Here is a 12,544-nt window from a genome sequence, read left to right as displayed (position 1 = left end):
ATGTGTATGTTTATGGGCACACTTTATTATAGGGTATCAAGATTTATGTATATATGTTTACAGTCATCTGTGGCCATAAAGTTATATGTCTACATGTGCATGCATGCAAGTGCAGTGAACACTGTGTGCTTGGCTGCAGAGGTCAGTCAAGGAGGAATCCATCATAATCCATCATAATCAGCTGCTGTGCTGTTCCTTCAGGACAGACGAGCTTCTGACCCATAGCGGACACGGTGGAGATGAGAATCACATGAGGGTGAAATGTGATATTTACCAGCTTGACTGGTTTCTGTATAAGACATTTTCAACTCTATCAAAGGCTGGATAGACAATACAAACAGGTCAAAGCATCTTCAAAAGTATGAGATCACTGGGAGAGTAAAGTAAACTTTCTCTGCTCATATTCTACAGCACATTTATTATGTTGAAAATGTCACTTGGGGAATAGTGTGTGTGGTCATTCAACGGTTATACTTTGGCAATTTTGTTTTATTATATTCACCCCTAATTAATCAACACCCACAGGCCTGCTGTCTTCCCTTCATTTGCTTCATGACGTGTGTGTGTGTGTGTGTGTGTGTGTGTGTGTGTGTGTGTGTGTGTGTGTGTGTGTGTGTGTGTGTGTGTGTGTGTGTGTGTGTGTGTGTGTGTGTATCTTCTCTTACAGAAGCAAAAATAATGCATACTACATTTGATTAGTGGCACAGTGCATGATCAGGGCATCAAAACCTTTGGAATTACATTACACAAGTTCCTGGGAACACTAACTCTTGAAGTACATTAATACAAAGCTCCATCAAAGTCTTTGGCAATCCCACCAATCCTTCATTAACTATCTGGAGTCATTAGGTGCAGGATGGTCAGGCTGACATATCATCCTGGGCAAATAAGGAATTAGTCAAATCTTAGGCCTGCAGCTTCTCATTAGAGCAGACTGCACAGACTCAATTACCATCTCTGACACACTAGACCCTGGCAAGAGTAATAGTTCTTGCCCATTAATGACCTAAGTCAGCCTGAACTTCCTGCCCTCTCGCCCACTCCACACAGCGAAACCAATCTCCTCTTTCATTTGGCTTTTCATGTCTCTCTTATGCTTTCTATGTTAAAATATTAGAGTAAATATGGGTTCCTGCTTTTCATTCCTGAGGTGCAGGAACCCCTTTTCATCTTTGGTATTCATTGATCAAGTGAAAAGAATTCATTTTGTGGCCCACTGCTGGGGGCTGCCAAGCCATGGTTGACAGGGAAGCAGCATTAAGGCAATTAACATGGGCTTTGCATTTGATTTTGGCTGGCGAGACTGCCTCTGTAAACAGCAGGCGGGATTGGATGATTAGTTCCTGTGAAGATGAGCGCCTTGCCTTCCCTGGTCCATGTCCAAAGGAGGATTACTCTTTATATATATTGCGCATACACACTGCACCTTATACGTACACAAACAAACAAATACATTGACTCAAAGGCAGAATCTCAGCTGAAGGAGGAAGCAAACAAGTGCTGGGGAGTTAGAGTTTTAAGACTTAAAGAAAGAAGCAGAGGTAAGGAGGTTTAAGCCATATTTGTGACATGACAGAGGTGGAGTTCTTTCTTCCCTACACATTAACTTCCAGCTTCTGCACCACTTAACCTCTCCTCCTGCAAACATACAGGCGCATTATCTCTGCCTTCCTTGACCCTTTTAACACCATTTATTCACCATCCATTTAACACACAGACTAATTCTTGAAATTCAGCTCCATTTAATGAGCAGGTTTTGTGTAATAGGTATGTAATAATGGAAAACTCAATATCAATATCAGTGGGTCTTGAGTCAGAGCTCTGAAATTAATTGTGACAAATAGGCAATTATTTCAAGCTGGCCAAATTGAGATTGATCTTATTTGTTCATTTAAGCACTTGCCTGGAGGAGCAGCATCAAGTGCATAATAGTTTTTATGTCCTTAGGTTGAAATTTCACCTCAGAGGTTGGTAAATCAAACAAGTCCATTTTAGTGAGCACGCAGTAACAGGTAAAGGTAATTCTATTGGCACTGTCATCTAAATGTCAATGTGGTGCAAAGAGATGGGTGGGTCACATCTCTCCCTTGCACTTTTTCCGCATGGAGATGAGTGGATCTCATCTAACTGGGGTTTTAGCCGTCTTCCACGCTTGCTCTGTCATGCCTCGCCGAATACTCCTGCTCCCAGAATTAGATTACTGAAATACGGCTCATGAAAGCATGCAAATACCTCTGTGACATAAATATGGCATGCAATCTTCACACTTAAACATGGAGAAAGATTACTATCACAGAGACAGCTATATTATTCTCAAACGGGGGAAAGAAAATTCAGCGCTGTCCGAATTTCATTGAAGTTTCACACTCAGCTAAACCTGCGTTATAATTGTGACTTTCAATTTCAGTGAACGGCCTGTTTCATGAACTAGCAGTTTTTCTTTGTAAGCCATGGAGTCTGCTGCTGACCTATTAAACAATCCTAAATAGTGTTGGATAACAGAAGTAGAAAAAAAATCCACCAAAGGTCACTGTAATCCTCAAGATTAATGTAATCCTGCTGATAAATGCATTGGCAGTAACGCTGCACCTCAAAAATGGGTTTCACCTGCAATGTTGTCAGGACAATTTGCATTTTCATCACACATGACATGGAATACTTACATAATCACAAATGGGAAAAAATAATAAATGCCTATGTGATTACAATCAAAATTCTGAGTCTATTCAAAATAGCCATTTTAATTATGATTAGATGTGTTAAAAATTGCATCTGATTACAGCAGTCAATGCTGGTAGATGGAGCAGGGCCACTTACTGGCACTGCCAGAGCTGTATCACAATTACAAAACCATTACGACTGAGGCTAAAGGTATATCCACAGGAAAGTTTAGTGCAGCATAATCATCACCACCGGCATAAACTCCCAATGCACACATTAAAGCGCGGGCTAGTTTTAAATATCCTGTGAATGTAGAAATTTTTTAGACAGCTTTGTTTGACCTGCAACAAGTGTATACACAACATCACATGTATATGTTCATTTGAAAAGCAAATGCTAAACATTTTATGTTTTACTTCACTTCAATTCCGATAAAAATGGAAATGTTTAGATCTGCTTCTAAAAACAGCTTCTCCCCCACAATGTGGTGATGAGTCACAGTGGTAAAACATATTTGGTCTCTTTGGTCTGTTGCATGTCACCGTTGAACACGATGAGATGTACACTATAAGACATTGAAGCCAGGATCATGTCAGACTGACAGTGGCTGCAGCTCCTCTAGTGCTCACCTTTTTGATGATTGACATTTCCCTTACTATTTGCCTCTTAGATACATAGCAGGCTGACAATTTTAACGTTTACGATCTGTCATATGCATATAAATATACATTTTAATTGTACATACAAGCATTGTGATCCATATTGGGACTGATTGGTCTCCCTCTCGTGAAGTCAGTGCCAAAGGCTCTTTTTTTAAGGCAGTTCTACACCCTAAGCTTATAATAAACTCAGTATCTCAAGGGACAAACCAAAGTCATATGAAGATCCAAATATATAAAAAAACTGCAAGCCCACTATGTATATTTTCACCTAGGTTGACAAACAAACAGAGGATCAGCTGCCCTGATGCTATCTGTGTTTTTCTTTGGTTTTTTGTTGACCTTTAAGGCAGTGTTGTTTGCTTTGACAAACGGATGCTGCAATTTCAGTCCAAAATAGCCTGTCAGTGTCCATACTTGCTGCCACTATAGCTGTGAGACACAGTACAGCAAATGACTGCTGATCACGGGGGACAGCAGTGGAGCCAGCTGTCAGCCTGCCAGGGTCCGTTCCCTGTTTGAAAGCAGGCAAAGCAACACAGGGGACATTACAGTGGGACATTCTTCTCTCCTGGGAGGGGAGGGGCATAAAGGTGGGGAAACCAAGGTGACTGGGCAGGGCAAAAATGAGCAAATGTGCTGTGTAAGCTCTGAACAAAATAATCCATAACTCTATAGCTGCATCCCAGTTCAGGGCCCAAAGTCTGAATTTGATTAGGTGAACAAGTTGAAGGTCAACCATACCAAAGGCTCACATTTAGACCAACAACAGTACACCCTGCTACTGATTATATTATTTCAAATATTCAACAACAATTCAACATCAGCTTGCGAGACCCACTGGATAAGTTCCACTCAACTATAAAATGCAACAACATAATAAACAATTAAATGTTAAACAACCTTGATATTTAATAGGCAGAATCTGAGTACAGTCAAAAGCTTGAAAACCCTCATGGTGCACAAATAACAGCATGGTTAATTAAACATTTAAACTGCAAAACATCAAGGAGCCTAATGGGTGTGGCAATAAAGAATCATGCTCTTCCTTCCCTCCTTCCTACCTACTATACACTGGGACACAGCTTATATATAAGATTTGTGATTTAATTCATACTGAAGATTGATGATTTCAGGGTTCCATACACACACACAGCATCATGATGCTGGTACATCTCAAAACTTGTGGGCACCGGCACCTCAATCAGCTGGTTTCCATCTTTGTTTCCATGCTTGTTGTAGTTTATTTTCTTGAATAATACAGATGAGTTATAAATTAAATACACAATAAATATCAGATGTGATGGGTTATTGCAATGTTACTGCAATGAAATTTTCAACCTCTTTCAGTTGCAGTTGATTTAAATGAACTTTTCCCACTGCTCTGCCTGATCATATCTTCCTGTTTCTCATGAGTAGTTTGATGCTTTACAGAGATAATGATGGCAGGGCTGCAATTCCTTCTCACTGTGCACAGGACATATTTATCCTAAAGGATTATTCTAAACTTGACAAACAATGTATATGCTGTTGCACCTGAAGAGAGAGAGAGAGGGGTGGACTTTTTTTAGACATCTCTTCAGCATTGACAACTAGAAAGCAAATGAAAGTGGATGATATGCTACTGTGCACTATGTGTGCACATATGCATATTGTCCCACCAAGAGATACACTGTATACAGCGTACTGGGTACAGGACCTGCTTAAATGCAATATTTCGTGAAAACGAAGAGTTTCATATCTTTAGTATTCCAAAAACATCTCTCTTCAGTAAATAATCAGATTTATCCAAGGTTTGATCTTGGCAACCAAGGACAATTTTGATCAATACAAAGTAACCATCAGGGATTAACAAAACCTCCACTTGACTGCATGGCAAATTAGTGAAGATCAATCCAAAATCAATACATAATGAGCTGGCTTCTAACTTTTTCCACTACATTGTACTCCTCTCTGTTTCACTCTGTCTGCTTCAATCCATATATCCCAAGGTTTCACAACATCCCAACATTTACCAACATGAATGACAAATCCGAGATGCTCCGAGAGAATGGACAGTGGACCTGAATCACACACAGACAGACACATAACATGTATTGTTGAACTAAGTAATGATCAAACAGAACTCATTCAGAAGGCATTTTTTTTTTTTTTTTTACCAACTCTGGGAATTAAAGCCACACTGGCCATACTTAATCCCCGGCCTTCCCTGTGCCACTATAACTGAAAGCATAGCAACCATGTCGACCAGCACAAAAACACACAACATCTCATTCTTTCTCTCGCTATCCTGTTCCAAAGACATGCGAAGATAAGCACAGAAACACAACAGTTAATAGGGCCAACTGGCTGCTCTCTGAGAAGCCACGGTGCAGTAATACAAAGCATAACAAGCAAGAGACAATGGTATTCTGATGCCGATAGTCTGTCTATTTATGACTGGAATGACTCTGCAACCTGACCTCTGTGTGTGTGTGCGAGAGAGAGATACACCATACAGCACACATTAGTTGATTGAGGACAAATTTAGTTTGCATTAAAATTGCATCATTTAAGACAGTATAAATAGCACAGCCTTTTACAAACAAGTAAAAAAAACAAAAATCAATGCAACTAATCAAGTCCACCTATTCATGAAAAGTGGAAAATGGTTATAAGAGGGAGTATTTTAGATCTTAAAAACACGAATGTCGTAGGTGTCGCTGCATCAAAATCAAGTAGTCCAGTTGTTACTGACTGATTAGACTCTTAGCCTTGTAGCTACAAGGCTAAGAGTTTAATCCAGAATCTGTACAAGGTCTTTTAGCATCTTCCCGAAAGAAGCGGGTTAGGGTTATCACGTCATTGTTTGCAGATCTGCAACATTCATATCTGCAATTATGTACAGGTAACAAAATTAGATTAAGATTCTTGAGTGCACATCTGGAAAACAATGCAGCTTGCACACAAAGCATGCCAACCCGAGAAATTTGACTTCATTCATGCATATTTCAGTTTGTTATTTTTAGCACTGACTCTTTCTGGGGTGGGAGGTTCTGCCAAAGTAATTTTATGCTGCCATATCACAATATTGCAATATTGTGATTATCATTTTAACAGGAATCACCCAGCCTCAAATAACCAAAGAAAATGTATTAAACCATTTTATGTCCGGGATAAATGTGACATAAAATACAAAATAGCATGACACAACGCTGAACTTAGTCCTAATATTACGTATTTACGTGTAGGCTACAAAATTAACAGATAGCATTGTTCTGTAAAAGAGAAAATACTGGTTGGTATCTATTTTCTATTGTCACATGTTTAGAGCTAGACATCATTGCAATGCACATGTACACAAACACAAAGACAGACGGACTGACACATAGACGGACACTGGTCACGCTTTGAGGTAAAAAAAAGGCTGAATCACAATTTGTTTATTCAGAGCTGACTACAACATAAGCAGCTCTGAAGGAAACAAACTATGGTAATATTATGGGAGAACATTTTTGATATTAATATAATGTACATGCTCCTTAGCTGGTGCTACAGAGCAAACTGGTTTGGGATTTGGCAGCTCACACTAAATCTCAGTTCCACACCTAATATAACAATATTTACAGTTCACTCTCAGTGACAATGGCAAAAAAAAAATAGTACTGACATTCTCACATCAGAGCACTACTAAATGTCTGTGTTTCCTGTGTTTGGTGGTACGTTTAAAACATGACAAACATTTCAGAGTTCTTAGACAGAGTTTAAATGCGTTTTAAGGTACAGTATATCAGAAAAATAAAATGTCAACAATAGGCCCTTTTTACAGCAGACATTTTGATTTATCCTATTAGGATATCACCAACAGACTGAAAAGTGGTTGATACCACTTCTGTTCTTGTCACATACCAAAGCTCTACTGGGATATTGCGATTCAATAATGGTATGCCACTTGTTTTCCACTGACATACCGTTTGCTAATGACACATGGCAACATATGGTCAACAGTAACCCACACAGGACTGTCACACCAGCATCTCTCCACAGTAAATATGCAAATTTTGAAAACAAATTTGTGCTTTTTTTACATGCATCGCCATAAGCCTTATGCTAATTTCTCCCGGACAATATGTTATCACCATAATGAAATGATGTTACAAATTATTTCACAATGACTGACTGAATCACTGTCATCAAACATAATCTACCAACTGATCAACTTCACCTTCATTTATTTAAAGTACATTAAACATTATACTGTCAATCAAACGTTTAAAAAATGTGCCCTACACAGCAGTAATGACAACAATTTTCCCACCAAATCTGCATCTACGGAACCACCAGTTTTAAGTGGCATCTGCTGCTTGGAAAAACAAGTGGCACAGGCTAAACCATATAGTAAAAACGTAAAATGTTTTGGCATATGACACCGAATAGAAGTGATACCTCAACATTATTAATGGCTCAAATATCCCAGTAACCCTGTGAGCCAGTACAGTACGAGGATCACAAAAGTGTAGCAGGTAATTGATGACATTATTTACACAAGTGTGTGATTCTTTTCAAAAGGGTCAAGGGTAACAGAGACATTTTACTCCAATTTCATGCTCCTCATTAGCATATTTGGATGAAAAGGAAACACTGTAAATATGACCTCAAAGAATGTTGTCAGAGTGCAACCAATTTATAGTTACATAGAGTTCCTTCAAATCCACTGAAACTAACTAAACCCTCTTAGCTTTACGGAACTCTTTCCAGCTGATGAATTAAGCGTTTTAGATATAGATTGATTGCAGCAGGTTGTTAATTTTCCTTCTAATTCATGAGGCTGGTCCCCTCTGAATCCTGATTACCACACAGGTGTTTTACATTTTGCAACCCCTCCCTCAGCCCACTGTAATAACCAGTGGATATGTGGCGCTGATTAGAAGAAATACCAGCTCAAACTTGCAGCTGCACGGGTAAAACAAGAAATGTGATGTCCAACTTTCTGTCCCATAGAGTCCTGTAGGAGTGTCCTCCTCCACCACCAGGCCCCAGCTGCGGTGGCGACGCTGAGAACAGATTGACTTGTCAACACTGTCCTGTCAACAACCTCTGGGCCAACTTTTAGCCTGCAGCAGAGTATACGAGCTCATCTCCGGCGTGTGTCTGTGTGTGTGTGTTCGGTGTGTGCAGCAAAATATTCGTCACTTAGAAGTGAAGGGGGCATGCACCCTGTGCAACGCGTTAGACATGCACGACAAACTCTGAAACTGCTGCCTCGGCTGCTACAACCAACAATTCCCAGACAAGAAATCAAAAATGGGGAAAAATAGGGGGAGAATTTTCAGACGATGTAAACGAAAAGTCGGAAAACGTCCTTTTCATGGAGGTTGCTCCGATATGGTTGAGCAAACTCGTGCAGAGAAAAAGGAAACACTGAACAGACATAGCAGACAGCTCCATCTGGTTTTACATTGCCCCCCATTCTTTCTCCAGCCCGTACACACTGAGCGTTTCCTGAGCTGGTTTCAGTCTCCTTCTAAATAAACTTACCAACAGTTCTTGAGCCTGACCCCGAGCCAAGCAGAAGGTACCAGATCCACATCGTACGGTCTCGGTTTAACCCCCCGGCCTGCCCTTGCTGTCCCACCCCACCGCGGGGCCAAAAATGGGGGAAAAGAAGGAAAAACTTCTCCGATGCGACTCCGTCCTTTGGTGCTTTTCAAGTTAGACTCTCTCTTTTTTTTTTTTTTTTCCAGTCTTCCAGCAGAGTTGAAAGTGCATTTGGTGTGAGAGACGTGGGTTCCCGGTGGTGGGGAGTCCGGCTCGGGAAAGGGGGGAGGTTGAGGGGGCTTCGGGGTGGCGGCAGGCTGACTGGAGAGTCGGTCGCTGCTGTGTTGGTGCCGAGAGGCGGAGTCGGAGGCAGAGACCCGGGGAGCACAGGGCGACCAGTCCGGGACAGGGTTTCCCAAAGTTCCAGCGGTACTTAAGCAGGAGAACCAGGAGTTGGGTGGTGTTTTTAATGCTGCGCTGATGTTCCATCGACATCGGGGGATAAAAACATGACATTCATTCCCATAAACCTTTTACACTAAAGCCACTAAAGAGGCAACAAGCGCTGAGAAACAAATAAGAGATTTTTAATAACCCCCCTTTATAAACAGCTCATGGCATTTTAGGTCTATTATGGTAGGTCTATTATAAAGTAGGCCTACAGAAGATGACTATATATACTATAAGTATTACACAACTGCATTCTTTAAGCAAGGTTTTGCAAATCTTTACTGTGTTTTTTGATAGGAATAAACATATTTTGAAAATGTTAAAATTAATTGATGTGGAGGAAACAGATGGCACGGGAAGAAATTGTTTGGAGGCATCTTTTAACAGATGGTTTGCATTGATGAAAGAGGCAAATACTTAATATATATATTTTTTGGTGTTGGAACAGAAAAATTGAAATATGACAATTCAATCCATTATTTGATTGTTTAAGTTCTGGTTTATTAAAGGGCAATTTTTCAGGTTGCTTCCAATGACTCTTCTCTGCTTTCGCTGTATTAAAATATATCTATTCCACTAGCTGGAAAATGCCTCCAAATGACATCATCTGGAGGAATATTTCAGTTAAGATGATGTCGTGTAGTTGCTCGTAAAATATAGTTTGTGGTCTTGGTTGACATGCAGCTTAGAACTTGTCTCTGATTTTACCCGGAGGATATTTCCGGGTACAAGCATTTTTTAATATAGAGAAGACAGACAGATGTTTAGAAGCATAATATACATATTATGTATATTACGTATATTATGCATAACCTAACCCTAACCTAAAGCAACATAAGGAAAAAGTGTCCTCGTACTTTATTTACTGTTGTGTCCCTATTGAATTTTAACAGAATTAGAGAGAGACAGAGGGAGGGATAGAAAGACAGGATGCTTCACCTATCAAACCTCTCCTCTTTATCTTAAAGCCGCAGCTGTGTGCAGACAGGCAGCCTTGCTTCAAACAAACCCCTCCTTATGATAGCATACTAACCTGGGGCATATGATTGGGATGAGTCCCAGTATCAAGCTCCACCAGCTCACTTTTATTCATCCACACACTGTCTTATCAAGCCAAAGCCTTGTGCAGACTCAAACTCCAAGGAAGGATTGTTGGCATGTCAGCTGGATCTGTTAAAATATTGTCAAAGATTTCAGCTTGATAGCAGTGGCCTGTTGTCCTCATGTCCTCCCTTTGTTGCTTGTTGAGCCTTATGTACTTCAGTTTGTTATGATGAGTCCTGATGTTAGATGGTTGTGCAAGTACGCTGCGTAACCCCTCTTGACAAGCCTACAGTTGGCAGATATGAATATTTTAATGATCGCTGCAGTTAACAAAAGGAGACACAAGAATCCTCAACACAAATCTTGAATACAGTCAACAATAATAAAGTTAAACGCTTGTTGAGGAGGAAGAAGATTTGTCATTCAGAGTTAAATGGATTTTATAATGCTCGCCGGGAGTTATCATTAATGTTAATACTGAGCTGTCTCACAAATTATGCATCAGGATCCATGAACCAAAACGCTCTAATCTGTTTTTAGGGGATCTGCATGAGAGGCCTGCAAACTAAAAACAGAAATGGGCAAAACTACATTACTGAATGACACACAGTGTTGCGGCAATGTTCATCAATTAGTTTAGGCTATCTATAAACAGCTCAGACCTAATTAGCCCGTGGCCAACAAATGGACTCATTAGGGGACATTAAACTCTAATATGAAGGTTGTTATTGACTTAATCACAGGAGAAGCCCAATTAGTGGCCAAATTTGGGAAATGACTCTGAGGTAGTGAGATGATTTGATTTGAAGAGAGCGGGGAAGGTAGCACCCTGGGATGACTTTGCCTGTGGGTGAGTGGTGGTGGCACCATGAGAAAGGGAGAGAGATTCAACAAAAGATGTTGTGAGAGGTAAGGAAATATATAATGGGAGCAATACAAAGGCGGCTGATGTATGTGTGTGTGGGTGGCTGTGTGTGTGCCTGTGTTTGTGTGTGGGAGGGTGTGTTTGGGTGTGGAAGGAGAAAACAACACTTACAGAGCAGACAGAAAGGAGAATGAGAAAGAAAGCCTGCAGCAAGAAATGTGGATAGTGGAGGAGGACCAGGAAAGCATGAGATGAAGAAGGCGTGATAATAAAAAAGACAGAAATCAGAACAGGGAAGAAAATGAAATACAAAGAGAGGAAATGAGAGAAGTGTATTTGTGCAGACCTCTCTCAATACTTAACTAATTTGATATTACGCAGCATTACTGTTTTTACAACCTGTGTGTAAATATAAAGCTGAAACTTTGCCAACAAAAGTAGCTGCGAGTATAGTCACAGAGAGCATTGCTAATACTGTACTGTATATCATTTTATCTAAGGGGGGAGCTAATATAACTCCAGAGAGCTTCAGGATGACATGTCCTTGTCATGTCAGACTATCACTGAGGTAGCTGTGAAATGCCAAGGCCACTGAAGGGCTGGCAATCACTGTTTTACTCTGTAGTGTGAGTCTCTTGACATTCATCTTACATTTAATAATCAGCGATCTAATGTGAAGGACATGGTTGTGAGTGAGTGTGTGTGAGTCAGAACGCATGGAGAGAGAAAAACAGAAGAGATGATACATCAAGGGACAACGCGCTATTGATTTCAGCAAATGTTTCTGCTGGCCCATTAAGAAGTTGACTTTAGGGGCGAATATTCTAAAACACCTCAATCAAAACAACACACACACACAGGCACATATACGTACAATAGTTATACATAATAACATACTTGCACAAGTTTGCCCATGCTCATGTTCACCCAGAGTCTCCTTCATGCTCCTCCAGTTGCATTAATTGATAATCATTCCGTTTTTTGATCAGTGCTTTGTTCCTTTGACATTAGTTAGCAAAGCTGACATCTTGCCTGGTGGCACTGCAGAAGCATCAGATAGGCATGGACAATTGAATCAGAGAGAAAGTGTGTGTGTGTGTGTGTGTGTGTGTGTGTGTGTGTAACTGAACTGTCAATCTATAAGGCTCAGGCTGAGAACAAAATGAGGAACAGATATTGATTTGGGATTTCAGAGACAAGGGCCAATAACAATTTGATTGAGAAACGCCTGAAGCATCAACAGTTATTTTCTTAATTAATCTAGACAACATGATGTCAAGATTCAGTGAAATGACAATAGCACAATAAAAGGGTGATAACAAATGTGGGCAAATTAGCATTGGAGTAT

The 12,544-nt window shown here is 40.3% G+C and overlaps 1 protein-coding gene across 1 annotated transcript in view; it reads right to left on the bottom strand.

Annotated features, from left to right (window-relative positions):
• Positions 1-9,376, bottom strand: part of ldlrad3 (low density lipoprotein receptor class A domain containing 3) — a 65,962-nt gene extending 56,586 nt beyond the window's left edge. Inside the window, exon 1 of the mRNA XM_067502008.1 lies at positions 8,838-9,376. Within this exon, the coding sequence (XP_067358109.1) occupies positions 8,838-8,889 (52 nt within the window). The 5' untranslated portion in view covers positions 8,890-9,376. The remainder of the gene's footprint in view (positions 1-8,837) is intronic.
• Positions 9,377-12,544: the final 3,168 nt, after the last annotated feature.

Source organism: Channa argus, chromosome 4 (genome assembly GCF_033026475.1).
Source record: "Channa argus isolate prfri chromosome 4, Channa argus male v1.0, whole genome shotgun sequence".
Lineage (NCBI taxonomy): Eukaryota > Metazoa > Chordata > Actinopteri > Anabantiformes > Channidae > Channa > Channa argus.
The sequence above is the reverse complement of the archived record's forward strand: the minus strand, read 5'-3'. Positions and strand labels throughout refer to the sequence as shown.